This window comes from Sorex araneus, chromosome 11 (assembly GCF_027595985.1).
Source record: "Sorex araneus isolate mSorAra2 chromosome 11, mSorAra2.pri, whole genome shotgun sequence".
NCBI lineage: Eukaryota > Metazoa > Chordata > Mammalia > Eulipotyphla > Soricidae > Sorex > Sorex araneus.
In genome coordinates this window covers 35,046,815-35,063,831 of record NC_073312.1, presented here as the reverse complement: position 1 = coordinate 35,063,831, position 17,017 = coordinate 35,046,815, and the positions used below count along the sequence as shown (strand labels likewise).

The following is a 17,017-nucleotide window of genomic DNA, read 5'->3' as shown; positions in this document are numbered from 1 at the left end:
TAAAAAGGCACATTAATAAAAGGATAGATATGATAATGGCTTGTGGTTATATAAGCAATTAATTTATCAAAGGTGATAACTAAATATTGAAAACTATTAGTAATGAAAATTGAGAAAATATAGTTGGTTCTTACCTACTTCCAGGTTTTGAATCTTAGGACTACAGATTAATTGTTCTAGTACTTCTGACAATATTGTGTGTTTCTGATAGTTTTTTTCTTTATTGTAAGTTTAGGAGTTTGCAAGAGATGTTATAATAAAACCTGTACTAGTAATTTTAAAATGTTTCAAGAATTCTTGAAAGCCATGGTATAGCAATTTTAAAAAATAGAATTGCCTATACCGAAAAGACTGTTGGATTAAAATTGCAAGCAGGAGAGTATGGTACAAGGTTTATAAACTGCTCTCTCTATACCACATGGCAGACACCTCAGAAGCTCTAGCAGACTTCTTTGGTCCTCATCCCACTTCATCAAAAACAGGTTGATTTAGTGGGAAATAAAACATGCTTTTGCCTGTGAAATTGTCCTCAAGCAAGTCCTTTAAGCCTGCATCCTTATCTGTGAAAAACCTTTCTTTCAGACTAATTTTTCCTTAATGAAAATTGCTTTGAGTGTGTCATTTGAGTAGATGATCAGAGATGGTAACAAATAATACTGCAGTTATTGTGGCACATGCTACTATCACAATTATAGAAGCACATTAAGGCTTATTTTCCATATCTGCCCCCTTGAACACACTCCTGAGTCTCTGTTCATATGGTTAACGATAACATTTATTTCTTAAATTACTCCTAACCTTCACTTTGCCATTTTTTTTCAATAATTTATCAACTCATATGTTTAGATTTCCCTTTGAGTCTATAAGATGAAAGCTTTCCTTAATAAATCGTAGAATAATCTTTAGCAGTTAAAAATATTTTATATACTTTTTATATCTTTCAGTAAATGGATGTTACATTCTACCATATAACCAATAAATAAAATATGAGTGGGTGAAGTTTAAATATATAACACCCGTAGCTTTTTAGCTTTAACATATTGAGTAAATGACAAGCAACAAAGGCCTTTCAAGTATTATAGTAGAAATCAATTGTCCTATTAGCTTATCAATTGCATGTCCGTATGTCTATTAGTATGCTTATGTAGCTCAACTCTCTTTAAAATAGCCTGTTAATTTTAAGATAGTGAAAATAGATTCCCCAAAATAAGTAGGATGTTCTGTAGGGAGTGCTACGGAATAAATTGCTGCCACTACTTATAAAATCATCAACATCTTTGCTTAAATTTAGAAAATGTGTTGCTTTTACTTGTTAAATAATTTATTAAAAAAGTATGGAATTGCTATTTATTGTGATGTTAGATAAATTTTTCTGGGACATCATTAAATACTACCAACTGCATGCCTTTTTACATGCCTTTTGGTAATCAAGGAATTATTTTATCTAAAATAAAGGGAAAATAAATAAAAGGGAGTATGTGGAATTAATTAGAAAGTCAGTGTAAGGTCTGAAAAAGTATGCAAAAAATAGACTTATGCATAATTCAAAACTCGTTTGTTGTCATGGAATTTATGTTAATGCTTAACATTCAGTATGCATAGCTTATGGGACTAGCTGTTTATAACAGCATTACCTTGGATATTCGTTTCCCGCCCTGCTGCTACAAGAAATTGTTGAGTCCACCCATCGTTCCTAGTGATCAGAATACACCAGTAGGCATCTGCAGTGTCACCACGGATGACTTATGTCAAATTATGCCCGTAAGTATAAAGTTATCAGCATCTTACCCTTCAATGATAAATCATCGTTCTGCTTCCTGTAGACTCTCCTAAAGCTATTTTAATTTTGAGCATGGTTTCCCCTACCTTTGCAACCATCTCCTTTCTAGCTTGTCTTCACCTTTCTTATAGACACACATCACCCACTTTGCAGCACTCCAGTTTCTATTAGCCTGGTAGGAGCTTTGAAGTCAGAGAGGTAGAGGTTTGAATCCAGGTTTTGCCACTTACTAGCTCAGTGAACTTGAGTAGGATATTTAACCTCTGAGCTCTGGTTTCCTTATGTGAATGGGATAGTGGAATAGTAAATGAAGTCAGGGGGCTTCCCCAAGGGTGACTGATATGAAGCAGAGAAAAGAGAGGTGGCCATTTTCTCTCGATCCGCCTCTGCAACCCTAGGACCTGCTGGGAAAGCTAGGACTGATAAAACCTGTGATGAGCCCCACCATGGCACGGACCAGGAGTCCCGCCAGCCCCACAAGGTAGCCATACCTGATGTCCATTTGTCCTTTTTGGCATGGGGGAGATATAGACTCAGGCTGGAGCAAGGAATTGCTCTTTGCAGGAAAAGTCCTCAGCCTCACCCAGGCCTTCCTGGTTCTTGCCTTTCTAGCAGAAAAGAATTTCAAGAGAAGGTGAGCAGTGAAGTAAGAACATTTTACTTGGAGTCTTGGAGGAAGGGAAGAAGGTAGAAAAAAGGAGAGAGAATAACACACTCAAGAGAGAATGTGGACTTCTCCAAAGGCAAAGAGAGCTCCAGTACACATCTCAAGAGGGGAAATGCAGGCAGCATATGTGCTTGGGCACCACAAATGTGCTTGGGCACCACATGTACAGAACATGGGTTTGGGCAGCATACGTATGTGCTTCCTTTGCTCAAGTTGGCTTTTATAAGGTTTTCCCAAGCTGCCCCACTTGGGGCTTTCTAGCTAGGTAAGAGTCCATTGCTAGGCTGGTTGCCAAGTGGTAGAGATGGAAGTGGTTGACGGTCTTCTTTGAAATTCCTTTTCTTGACCTTTGTTCCTGCTAGAGCTTCTCTTAAATGGTGAGTCCAGCCTTCTCTGGTCTGGGTTAGCTCCAGGTAAAGCTCTTGTCAGGTCTTGTCATATCCCTAAGGTGTGTCCTGACAGCCTTAGGGTTAGATAGTTATTATTTCCCAAGGAATTTCATTGCCAGGGGGGCCTTCTCTGTCTGACTGCTTGCATCAGTAAATATTAGATACTGGAGAGCTAATTGAAATCCACTGTGTATGAGATAATAGAACACCTAGAACTTGATTGTTTCTGTCAATCCTTAATAAACTGTTACTGTGTAGTACCTTTAGAACAGTTTACTATTAATCTCTAAAACACAATAAATTAATTTAACGTGTCTCATATAGCATCCCTCAGTTCATAAATGTAGATTTGAATAATTAAATTTGGTCCAGGGTTAAAATTGGCTCAAGAAATGGATAGTATTTCCTTCCTGACAACCCCTATGTAATCTGCAATTTGATAACTGTGGATCAGCAAAATTCCCCAGGAATACTCAGCATATACCACATGTGAACATTCTCTGTCCCATACTAAAAACTAGTCTAAATATACCTTGGTCAGTTGAGTTTGGTATAGGACTGGCACCTTCTGTGAAACCTTTCCCAAATGTGGTTCCAATTAGAAAATCATTCTTCATGCTACCTAGTTGGGGAAGGGTGACATTAAACATATTTTTGGGAGTTTATGTGATTTCTTTCAGATTAAGTGCCTAAGGCCTAAATTCACATTTGTATAAGACTTAGTAGTCAGAAAAACTGTGTGATGAGAGAGTTTACTCTGATTTAGAAACAGAAAGATCTTTCTTCTCTAGTCTTAAATCTGTAGCACATAAGCATGATCCTAAGTGATTGACTTAATTTTCTCCTTTGCAACCTATGGGAATAATCTCTGAGTTACCTTCTTATTTTAGAGTTCTGTGATTGTTTTTGTTGCATGTATTCAGTTTCTGCAGAATTTTTACTCATTAAATTCCTAATTTCATTGGTTTTTGTCATTATCTGCTTAATTTTATAATGAAAGCTATTCAAATTTGATTTTTATTCAACTATTTTTAGTTTGCAATAAATAATTTATGAATGACTATACAAATGTTATTTGATATTACAGTGATGACTAAAGATGACAGTGAGTTAATTACATATACCTGTTTGGCCTTTTTAAATAATGCATCAAGATTTTTGCATATACTGTATATAAGATACACTATAAGAAAAACTAAGCATTAATAACAAAGAATGAAAACAACTCTTAGAATAGTGGAATATGGATAATTTATAAAATACTTTTAATGGAAGAATTATCAATACATCTATAAAACTGCAACCTAATTTTACTTAGTGATAGTAAAATTATATCCATAAAATGGTTTCAAGTGCTTTTTTAATTCAGTTCTTTATTATCATTTATATTTGGACACAGTATAAAAATCCAAGTTTAGAAAATTTTCAAGCAGGAGCCAGATAGGTAGACAGCAGGTAAGCCTTACACGTAGCAGACCTGGTGTTCGGTCCCTGACACCCTGAGCATTACCAAGAGTGATTCTTGAATGTGGAGCCATGAGTATTCTTGAGCATTGCCAGGTATGGCCCCCAAACCAAAAAAAAAAAAAATTTTTTTAATTAAGCAGAGTAAACAAGAAGAGCAATTTACAGTAGATAGGTATCTGCCCTCCCTCCCCTCTCCTCCTCTCCCTTCCCCTGCCACACACTTGGTTATGCTTGCTAGGGAGCACACACTTCAGTTGCAGTGCTTGCACTTGTGCTGTCCGAGGGTCACACACATTCTGGTTATAGTGCTTGTTGAGGTCATGCTCTGGCCATAGTGCTTACACATTTTTTTTTCAGTTGAGGTGCTGTTCAGGGGTCATGCACTTTTTCTAGTTGTGGTTCTCATATACACTCAGCTATGTACCAGAGATCAAACACTACTGTAGTCCCAGGGTCCCTACAGAAGAGCTAGTAGAACTGAATGTGGCATGTAGGGCAGCATTAGGGCTCAAACTCATAACCTCACACTTGCGGAGGAGGCCATTGTTAGCCACCAAACCATCCCCCAAGCCCAAGTAGGTATGTTAATTAAGTTAAACATATTATCTATGAATGTAAAACAAAAAAATGCAAAAAAGAGAAATTCTGGAGCTTTTAATTCTGGAGTGTTAATAAATAAATTTTCATTACCATGTGTAGGAATGCTCCACTGTTTCTCTAGAGACAAGGAGGATCCATCACCTAAACATCAAAGTTGTCCAGCAATAAGAAGAAATCGTCCCAGCACAGTCTGATGAAAATTACATGTGAAAGTTTAGTGGAGAAGCATGGGGAAGTAGGCATAAACTTGAATCGGAAACTCTATCTCTTTTCATTCTGAAGTTGCTCATACACAAGCTCTATAAATAATATCAGTATTCAGAGTATGTAAAAACAAAATTCTCTGATCTTCAAATGCTCTATCAAATTACAGATTTTCCAAGTCACAAAAAAAAGTCTAATTACATGGGTAATTCATGTTTTAGAGAAAGCATATTATAGTTAAGAGACAAAGATCAACAGTAGGGTTAAGCAAAATGATTCTCAACAAAAAGGGATTGAAAATACAAAGTCTGAGAATAAAAGACCTCACGTTGAATAAAGTAGACCGGGAGTACTTAGCTTCATGACCTATTTACTTTGTATTTTGTCATCCAACAGTCTTTAAAAGAAAATGGTAAAGACTTGCCCATCTAGTCCCAGAGGTTCATAATAAAAATTATACATCTCAGGGCTGAAGAAATAATACAAGGGTTAAGGCAAGCCTGGTTCAATTCCCGCACCTCATCTAGTCTCCCAAATATTGCCAGGAGTGATCTCTAAACAAGAGCCAGGAGTAAGCCCTGAGCACAGACAATATGCCCTCCCCAGGGGGGGGGAATAACTTCAAAAATAAAAATCACATCATGATGATATAATCATATCAACTCTGTTAGCCTATATGTGTATAAAATATCTAATTTTACCATCAGATCTGTACCACTGGACAAGTAACACCAGAAGTGGCCACTTGACCATAAGCACCATTGGGGAAGTCCCTATTAAATTAATTAAATTATTTTAAGAATTAATTTAAGAATTAATTAAATTCTTCCAGTTTTAATGGAATGAAAATTATACCATGTGTAAAGCATGTAACAGCTATCTTCTTAGTCATTTAAAATAAATTAGAACTTCAGTTTTTTTCACAGTCTACAGATGTTTTTATTGGAGTTAATTTTTCTAATTTGGTGATGAAGAAAATATTTCTTCCAGTGTTCTCAGACTTTTGAAGGAAGCAGAGGGCACAATAACCACAATTAGAATCCACCTAATACATAAATGAACTATATATATTTATGTCTAAAAGATAATGTTAAAATTAAAATGACATAAATTAAAAGTGAAAAATAAGGCAAAGCCATAATAGTTATATAGAGAGGAGTGAATTATTATAGGAATTATGTTCTTACCTTGTTGTGTAAGAATAGTCCTCAAAGTTATGCCTTTATGGTTTGCATTGGATATTTTCTTTCTATATAATTTTTTCAGTCAGTTTTTTCAAGCCTTTTTAAATCATTAAGTATTTTGTACCCTGAAAAATATACCTTAAGTATATTTTATTTCAAAATTGAAGGCACTTCTGTCACATTATGTAACACATTACATCACATTATGTAGCATCTATAGTAGATCTACTAAACTCTTATAGGTAACACTATTTGATTTTAAAATGTAGGTAACAGATTTTTCTTTACAGGAGTTGGCCCATGGATTAAATGAACTCCTATCATATGAAGGCAATGTTGAAGAAGATTTCTACTCAACATTTCAGGTACTCTTAAGGGCAAATGGCTTTTCTCTAACGATGTATTTCTACATGAAAAATCCCATTTGATGTAAATCACTTTTATGAAGTTGGTGCATTTGGAAAGAAAAGTCAACTCTTTTTTTAATTTTATAAACCTATTCAATAAAGCCTATTACTGTATTAAAATAAATATGCTATGTTTTACTTCCCCATAAGGTTTTCCAAGAAGAATTTGGAATTATAAAGTCCTATAATTTAAAGCCAGGCGGTGATAAAATTCCAGTTACCAATCAAAATAGGAAAGGTAGGTTGAGAACCATTTCTTAATTAAAATGCATTAGTTTTAAATATTTACTTTCACTATTTAAAAGGTATAAAATTGCTTTCCAGAATATGTGCAGCTTTATATTGACTTTCTTCTCAACAAATCCATCTATAAGCAGTTTGCTGCATTTTATTATGGATTTCATAGTGTGTGTGCTTCAAATGCCCTCATGGTGAGTTTAAACTTTAAATTATACTTTCAATTGTAGCACTGTAGCACTGTCGTCCCATTTTTCATCGATTTGCTTGAGCAGGCACCAGTAACATCTCCATTGTAATACTTGTTACTGTTTTTGGCATATAGAATACACCACTTGCCAGGCTCTTCCATGGGGGCGGAATACTCTCGGTAGCTTGCCAGGCTCTCTGAGAGGGATGGAGGAATCACACCTGGGTTGACCGCGTGCAAGGCAAATACCCTACCCGCTGTGCTATTGCTCCAGTTCATACTTTCAATTAGGCTTGGTAATAATATACTTGTGATAGATTATTCCTTATAGGTTGTAGTAGATATACTTTTAAAATAGGAAACATTTTTGGCATTTGAAAGATAGTAGTCAAATAATTCTTCCGTTTTAGCTTTGATTCTTTAAAGCCGAAAAAGACCAGTCAGCTTTATTTCTCTCTCCTTATACTTCATGGTATTTTTTTAAGCCTTTAAAAAATTTCCATAAGCAAAGTGGAGGAAGAGATTCCTTGGGGCTCAGGGTCTTAGTACTGAAAGGATTAAAGCAGCATTAACACAGAAACTCCAGTGCAGAAGTCAGTAATTGCTTCCTGCTGCTTCAAGGGTACTCAGCAGGTCTGAGTTGACTTTTTCCCAGAGTAATGTGTCACCCGTGGTAATGAAGGACTCTCTTGATTTGAATTGTCCTCACCATGCGAACATGGGTCAGCTCCTATCTGGAACATCAGGTTGAATATATCATTAAACATTGTTTCCTGAAAGTAATTCACCTAAACTGCTGAGGACATGTTCTATGTATACCTCTTGTCTCGCCCCTCAATTTTGTTTGGAGATGGTCTTTTATTTAAATTACTTTTCATAGTTATTGCCAGTAACTTATGTGGTAAAGCAGGGAGAAGAGAGGTGGCCGTCTCGAGAGGGAAGTCCACCTTGTTACTCCAAAACCCAGTCACCAGGGGAAGTGCCTGCGGGAATTTAGGACTAATGCAAGACTGCAATGAGTGCCTTCACTGTGCGTCTCACTAGCCTCACAGAGTAGCTGTCAAATTGAACCTGTTTGAACTTGCTCTGCCAGACGTGAGAAATGATTTTTGCCCCAGATATCTCTGGGAGCCGTGGAACCCAGGCTGGAGCAAGGAACTGCTCTTTGCTGGAAAGAAAAAAATAGTCCTAAATCTTCCCCCAGGCTTTCCTGGAGGTCACCTTCCCTCAGCAGAAAAGAATTTCAGCAGAAGACAAATAATGAAGTAAAACAGTTGAGAGAGAGACAGAGATGGAGAGACAGAGAGAGAGACAGAGAAATGTATTCAAGAGAGAGGCAGATTTCTCCAGAGAGGAGAAAACTGAGAGTACATGTCTCAGATGGAGATGCAGTCTACTCCCAAAACTGCACAAGTGCCCATTTGCCTTTGCAGAATTAGTTTCATCAGTCAGTTTCTACCAAACTGCCCCCATATGGGGCTTTCTGTGGAAATTAAGACTTCATTCCTAGCATGTTGTTAATAGGAGAAGCTTGAAACTTGATGTCTACCTCCATGTCCTTATCACAACCCTGTGTCCGTGCTGGAGCTTCTCTGGTGTGGAGGTTGAAGGCGTCCAACCTTCTCTGGGATGGTGATGGTGCCAGTTATAGTCTTATCAGACCTCAGTCCTTCTTTGTGGGTTTGGCTACATTAGGGCTAGTGACAGAGTAACCACTTTAAATCCATCTTGGTTTTTATTACTTCCCAAGAAGCATTTCCAGCCCTCTTCCATCTACCCGCCTACTTCATAGGAAAGAGCTTTATCATCAATATGAAATATGCTGTTGAAATTACCTTTGAAAAGAAATCACTTCATTGAGCTCTGATTGAGTTTTATCTGTGACATAGGGGTTTGGAAGAGAGAAAATAAAAATGGAATGGCATAGCCATTCTCTGTTTTTAAATTTTTAATCTCTTTACAAGGAGTACAGCCCATATGGTAACAAACACATGATTGGAAGAAAGTCCCCAAATTCAACAGCGTATACAGGAGGTATTAGGGGACATCTGAAAGAGGGAGTGGCAGATGAGTAGATGCTGAGCAAGGTTTGCCAGAGTTTTCCCGACCATGGCTCCCTTCCATCCTTGTTTCCTTGTTGTCCCCCCTTACCCCCATCCTATTGATTAGTCCTGCTTGGTCTCATGCTGTGACCCCTATGTTTAGCAGTTTTCACCTGTGGCCCGCAGGAATATGTTTCCCAATTGAAGAAATTCTGCTAAAGCAACTAAAAGTAAGAGAATCACAAGCTGTGTTTTGTAAAAGAGCTGAAATATAGATGTGTGCTTGGTCATCTGCCTATTTTCCTGGAAGAAAGCTTATTTACAACACAAAGGGGAACCTAATAGTTTCATAAGATTTATAAACTTCTAGAAGCAAAACTAATCTTACCTCAGTAGGAAAGTTTTTTTAATGGAGACTTGTCTTTATTTTTAAAAAAATGATTTGATAAGAGAAATTATAATTTTTATAATTGGATTCCATGAGGATAGTTCCAATTTTATTTTTCAAAATCTGCCTTTCAAAAAGTGACAACTTTTGATCCATAATTATTGTTAGCTGCTTCGTCCAGAGGAAGTTGAAATTCTGGTGTGTGGAAGTCCAGAACTAGACATGCATGCACTGCAGAGAAGTACTCAGTATGACGGCTACGCGAAAACCGACCTGACTATAAGGTGAGTGCTTTCTCTGAGAAGGCACTGAAGAGGGGGTGACAGAGAACATGCTTCATTTTTCTCTATAGGCCAGAGAGATAGTACCAGGGCTAACGTGCTTGCATTACGCATGATAGACCCCCGTTCAATCCCTAGCAGCCTATACAGTCCCCCAAGCATCTCTCGGAGTGATTTCTGAGCACATAGCCAGGAAAGCACTGAGCACTGCCAGGTCAGCTCAAAAACCAAAATAAACACCTATATAACTTAACAGTCTTAAATCTAGTAAATTAGTTGAAACACTTAGAATTCCAAACTGCCTTATTTTATCTCAATAAAACATAAAATCTCCTGGCAACTCCCCTTGGGAGAAAGTGATACAAATATATTTCCGTAAAATTATAGCAGTTTTACTTTTAAAAAACTAACTTTGGTTCCAGAATATCAGGAATTCAGTACTTAAAATAGAATTTTAATAAAAACTTGTTGAAAAATAAGACTGGTAAATTACATAGGAGAAAATGGCTTTTGTACTGTGCAATGTTAGAGTGCTTTATAATTTTATAAAAGTGTTATTTTTATAATAATGTTAGTCAGAATTTCAGTTCATATGTTGAAGCATATCTTTAATTTTATATTTCACAAAGATTGTACATTCTTATATATTAAGACAACTTTTTTTCTAGAGCTGACTTTGTATTTTATTTTTACCTATAGAATTTTTGTCAAGTTACATTATAAATATTTGTTTTGGTATTCCCTAGATATTTTTGGGATGTTGTATTTGGATTTCCTCTTGATCTTCAAAAGAAGTTGCTACATTTTACTACAGGAAGTGACAGAGTACCTGTAGGAGGAATGGCTGATTTGAACTTTAAAATCTCAAAGAATGAAACTTCTACTAACTGGTAAACTTCCAGATTGTAATTTTGTTTTTAATCTTTAAGTTTTGCTAGTATAATTTGAAACTAGAGGGTTCTTCAGTTCAGAGTAATTTTTGTAGACAGATATACTGAGTGGGGATGGAGGTATCGATAGCACAGCAGGTGGGGTTCTTTCCTTACACATAGTCGACCCAGATTTGATCCTGGGCATTCCCTATGGTTCCCTGAACTTGCCAAGAGTGACCCCTGCGTGTAGAGTCAGAAATAACCACTGAGAATCACCAAATGTGGAGAGAGAGAGAAAGAGATGAAATATAGACGTGTGCTTGAGAGAGAGAGAGAGAGAGATTAAACATAGCCTTCAAATGAAACTTAGACTGCAGATTCCCTATTAGTTTTTGAAATGGGGCCCAGAGCGCTAGTACAGGGTAAGGTGCTGGCCTTGCATGCAATCCTACCCCCACTCAATCCCAGCACCTTACATGGTCCCCCAGGCATCACCAAGAGTGACCCCCAAGCACCTCTACCTGTGGCCTCACCCTAGAAATATTTTTCTTGAAACATACCAGTACTAAATGGTAATTCTTTTCCGTCAACTTTTCACTGTGGTAAGTCAACTGCTTTGTAATCTCTTTTAGGATCTAGCTCATTTTCAATAATATATAATCTGACATTTTTGTTTAAAAGCTTTTTGTTAAAAATATGATGATGGGCTATTTTTTTGGTGGGGCTGTCAGTACTAAAAAGTACAAGTAGTACTACAAGTCCTTCTAGATCATGAAGTACCTGTAATACTAGTCTCCCTTTTATCTCACATGTGACAACGACAGTGGTAGCTTAAATTACTTTCTAGCACTGCTGATAGGTTAATTCTGATCTCTTTCCTCCACCCCCAACACCTTGCCATTTCTAAAGCCAGTTTGAGTAGGCACTGCTTTGAAGAATCCTGAGCCCTGTTTACCCAGAAGCTTTCCTGACCCATGGCTGGAGGTGGCGCTGGGGGACCATGTGATGTGGACTGCACCAGGCCTTCCACATACAGACTCATGCTCCAGCCCTTTGAACACTCTCCTCACCCCTAGACCATTCATTTTGCATAAAATCATTTTTAAACATAAAATCATTTTTTAAAAATAATTTCTTTTAAAAAGTATTTTTCTTTAATTTTCTAACTAAAACCTACCCCTTTGCTTTGTCATTGCCACCACCTTGGTTTGATTGCTCTGGGACCTCATTTCTGGCTTGCCTAAATAGCCTCCTTCCTGGTCTGCATGGTTAAGGTTTTGCCTTTCTAGTATTTCTGTTTAAATTCAAAATCTAAAGTCTGTCAAAGCACTGGAACCATTTTCCCAAAATTTTCTATTAATTTTCATTTCTTCGTATGGTTTCACAGATTGTTTTTCTATTCTTTGGACATGTTTTCAACTTTTATTCCTCCATAACTTTAAGTGCTTTTCTTTGTATGTGATATTTCTGCTATTCATTATTTGTGAAAACTCTATCCCTCCTTAAAGACCCAGTTTAACATTTAACTTCCTCTGAAAAAGCAGAAGTAATTCTTTCTTCGGTAAGCTCTCAGGTATTTTTAGAAGTTATATGCCACTTCTATGAAGTTATATGCCAGTTATATGACTCCTTGCAGTTCTAAGGAGAGATCACCAGAGATTCAAACCAGAGTTGGCAGAATGCAAGGCAAGTTCCTTAACTGATGTCCAATCTCTCCAGCCCTCATTTTACACTGTAATCTTAGCCCCCAAAGCAGAGCTCCTATCATACTCAACTCTGTATTCTGCATATAGTCATATACATACGTATGTATGTGATGCCCACTGTTTACTGAATGAATATTTAAGTCAACTAAAAATTATATTTTAGATATGAAACAAATATTTATATATAAATTTCATAATAAGATTTATAATTAAGGAAAAAATGAAAATGATGTGAAAAATAATTCAAGAAAAATTTTAAAACATTATAGTTTTTTTCTTGACAAAAAATTTTTTTCAGAATCTGTTATATTTAAAATTTTGTTAATCTACCAAGGGTCGGGGGCTGGAGAGATAGCACAGCGGGTAGGGCGTTTGCCTTGCACGCGGCCGACCCGGGTTCAAATCCCAGCATCCCATATGGTCCCCTGAGCACGGCCAGGGGTAATTCCTGAGTGCAGAGCCAGGAGTAACCCCTGTGCATCGCCAGGTGTGACCCAAAAAGCAAAAAAAAAAAAAAAAAAAAAATCTACCAAGGGTGATATATATAATATATTTTAATATTATAATACAAAGATAGCATTCCATTTGCTTTTTTCTATTACTGTTATTTCAGGGATTAGTTTGTGAGCTCACATGACTTAGGCATCAATTTTCAATAGCTTTTAGACTTCCAGTGAAGTTCATCTATATTATATATAGCCGAGCATGAAAAATATATAGCTTCATCTTAGATTCTCTAGATGTTTATTAAATAGAACTTGTTTTAAAGTCAAGTTTACCTGTATTTAAGTCTCAAATTTATAATTCTGCAAGCTTCATAGTATTGTGCAGATTACTAAGATCTGTGTGTGTGTGTGTGTGTGTGTGTGTGTGTGTGTGTGTGTAAGATGTGGGTAATAAAAATTACTTTTTATGTTACTTGGAGGCTTATATGAAAGCATAAAAGCACACAGCTCAGTGTTTGCCATACACTGATCCCTGACATTACATGTAGTCTCAGAGCACAGCTCTGATCCTGGACCACAGAGCCAGGTGTGGTCCTAAAACAGAACAGAAATTAAATTTATAATATATAGGAGCTTCTCAAATGTTTAATATTTAATCATATAAACTTCTTTTTTAATGTTCTTTTCTTTGGTATTCTCCTGTTTTTCTTCACCTGGCCTCTCTGACAGCTTTTCTGACTATGGAGTCCGTAGAAGGTCTAAGGTATTTGTAGAAATCTTGAAGAAAATTAGGTAGAGAGGAAGCAGATCAAAGGGTTCAGAGGATGCATTTGCATGCCTGGTTAGGCAGCAGTATTGAAATGAGGTACAAATTATCACAGAAATGGGCCTTTATTTTTGACAGTCAAAACAGAGAAAGTAGTAAAGCTGTGTATGATCTGTTGTTCTGCAGGGTGTTTGTGTGTGTGTAGACAGTTCTTTAAACATCCAGTTGTTTAGTTTACACCCAGCGACGAGAGTGATAAAATTGAGGTTCAGAGACATGAAGCAACTTGAACAAGTTGGGGGAGACAATATTTAGAGTTAGATTTAGATCTGACAGCAAAAATAATGTTTACAGTATGAATGTTTTACATGGGACATTGACTAACTTACCTAAGAACCTATCCCAAGATGGAGAATGATAATAGCAGGTATTATTTAAATATTTGTTCAATAAAGAATTTCATGAGTTTTTACTTATGAGTCTAAAATAGATTTAAATGTGTATGCCCTGGTATTTTGAAAATTGCTTTGCAGTGAGTCATTCTGTGTATTTTGAGACATAATTCCTTTAAAGAAAAATTTTCCCTAGGTTGCCTATAGCCCACACCTGCTTCAATCAACTTTGCCTTCCTCCCTACAAGAGCAAAAAGGACCTGAAACAGAAGTTGATTATTGGAATTTCAAATTCAGAAGGTTTTGGACTTGAGTAACCTAGAAGACTTGAAGTATATTTTATATGTAGCATTATTTCCCTCTTATTGTGCCTTTAACCTTTTCATGTTTCTGTCTCAAAACACCTTCACAAAACTCCCCAACTTTCAAATACTGATTTTTTTAAATGAAATATGATACATGTTCGATGGAGAAGGCATGATTTTATTTAACACAGAAATTGCTTGAGTGAGAAATGACCAGATGGCAGAGAGGCCTGGGTCCAGTCATGTTTTTAATAGCACTTTACCAGTCTCTAGAAGTTGTTTGTCACTGTGTTTCACTGGGAAAGTAGAGTATAGTAAAGAATGCATTAGTGACACAGAGACCCTCGTGGCCATGCAGATAATTACATTATCATTAATGTGAGGCATGTAGCCCTATTTTCATACAGAGGTAAACAACAGTAATAATTGCAAATGCAATTTACAGGGTTTTTTTGATATTATTGGCTTTGGTTCTATAAGATTCTTTTCAACTGTTGCTGAAAAGCATGTAAATAACTATATAATAGCCTGCCAATAATGGGATTTTGATAGTGTCATTTATTGCTAAAGATTTATTTTTACAAAGCAAATTCAGGGTTTTAGATGTGTATACAGCTTTTACAAATCAATAAAGATGACTGTACAAGAGTGTAACTATTTTCAAACTAATTGGATTCAAGGTTATGTTCTTTTAAGTATAATTGTTAGTCTGCATGCACACTGGCAGTAAACCAGTAACCGTAATATTTGTATAATGATGATTTATTCTTAAGGGTCTGTATATTAAAAATAAAATTGGATCTAACTAAACATTAATAATTACAAGCACAAAAAGAAAGCTTTTATATAGACTTTGACATATGAGAATTATTTCTAATAATTTTTGATCCTAAAGCTCTACTTTTCAAAAAAAGTTGAGATGTTTGACAAAAGTTAATACTATAGTAACATTTGTGTTAAGATGATTTGACATGTGAAAATGAAGTTCAACATTTTGACCAAAATGTTCATTTTCACTGGATTCAGATTACATAAATTTACAAGTACCCTTTTTGGAGTTTCTAATAAAGTAGCATGTGAAAAGAAATAGCATTTTAAGTCAGATAGTGAATGGTTTTCTTTTAATTTATAGCAAATGAAGCAGTTTTATTAGCATGTTACAATATTTCCAAATCAAAGCTCTAATATTTTACGTTGATAGCTTTCCTTCAGAGAATTCTGAAGATATATTTGCAATAACAATGATGCCAGCACTTAGTACCAGCATATGGTTCACACATAAATAATCATTTCCCAAGATCTTTCTAATTATGCTCTTCTCTTATTGCCATGCTTCCTGCGCCCAACCAGCAGAATTCTTTGAGGGTGGAGGGACAAGTCAGCTTGTTCTTCAGCAGTTTTGAAGCCAATCCAGGAATCTCTGAGGAAGGAAAAGAAGTTACTAGTTTATTGTTTGTTCTCTTTGAGACACAAGTGGCTCTGCTTTTCCATTTGAATACACTATTTAAAAAGATTTTTGTTCTTGAACCTCTCTAGGAAGACAGGTTAAAGACATGTTAGCTTGGTTTGACTTGCTCTATACTTAATCCATGTGCAAATAAAACTGCTTCTCTCTTGCATTGCTTGAACTAGAAAGTAAGATGTTTATTGTAGGTACTATTAACTAATAAGCACAAAAGAATCATGTGTAAGAAACCAGATTTAAATGTTTTAAATAAAATGTAAACAAAGATTTTATTCGGTAGAGACGAAAACATTGTATTGGCTTGGTCTGCATGTTTCATGATATGCTTGTATATTGATAGCTATTTCATTTATAAATAAGTATACAAGCAAGCCAAATTTTTAAATGACAAAGTCCATAAGTAACTGGACAGTGTTGTTGTCTGTTGTTTAGTTAAAATTTATAACCATTTATCACTAAATTACACATTGCCTTTATTTGTATTTTGTTTTGGTTTACAGTGTAATAATACCTCATTTTTTAAAAACCACTACTGTTAGTTTGTTAATAGCTAGAATTGTCATGTAGTTGCTTTTTTTATATATCTCTTAATTCTTGATTTTTTTATCTGCCACAGTAAATTAAAGCATTACACAGTATTTATAAGTATTTACAAAATGTCCCATCCTTTTTTAATCTTTGCTCATATTTTTGTCTGTATGACCCAAATTTTTTAATAGTCCCTCTTTTTTTTGTACAAATCTGTATTGTATTAAGTTGTTTGTTAATCCCTGGATAAAATTTTGCAAATATTAAAATTATACAATCAATCAGACTTCAGTTCATTTTCTGAACATTTTAGACAATTAATTGAAATCTTAAGCGTCCAAATTTTTATGAATGCAAACTATCCTTTTATTTTATTGTCTCACTGCTTAGGAATATTTCTAATAGATATGACTTTTTTAAAAAACTTCTTATTGACACCAAGTAAAACCAATTTCCTTAGCATTATTTTCATTAGGAAACAATGTGTATTACAGATACTTTGCCAAATATTATGCAATTGTAATACCATTGAGGTTACCCAGAACTGTACTATGGCATTCCATTGACTATAGACAACTTTAGGTACTGAGTATTCCTCACCCAAACCATTAATTTGGTCTCTTAACCCCTTCCTACATTTCCTATACATGAACAACGAGAAGAGGTTAGAAAATAGAGATATGTGTAACCGGAGAATATGA

General features: G+C 35.6%; 1 protein-coding gene across 2 annotated transcripts in view; it reads left to right on the top strand.

The window, feature by feature from the left end:
- The window catches only part of HECTD2 (HECT domain E3 ubiquitin protein ligase 2), a 76,063-nt gene extending 59,472 nt beyond the window's left edge, over positions 1-16,591 (top strand). For both annotated transcript variants that reach the window (XM_055119389.1, XM_055119388.1), the window contains exons 15-21: positions 1,603-1,761; positions 6,582-6,656; positions 6,849-6,936; positions 7,023-7,129; positions 9,724-9,839; positions 10,583-10,726; positions 14,215-16,591. In XM_055119389.1, coding sequence (XP_054975364.1) covers positions 1,603-1,761; positions 6,582-6,656; positions 6,849-6,936; positions 7,023-7,129; positions 9,724-9,839; positions 10,583-10,726; positions 14,215-14,335 — 810 coding nt within the window. In that variant the 3' untranslated portion in view covers positions 14,336-16,591. The remainder of the gene's footprint in view (positions 1-1,602; positions 1,762-6,581; positions 6,657-6,848; positions 6,937-7,022; positions 7,130-9,723; positions 9,840-10,582; positions 10,727-14,214) is intronic.
- The last annotated feature ends 426 nt before the right edge of the window (positions 16,592-17,017 follow it).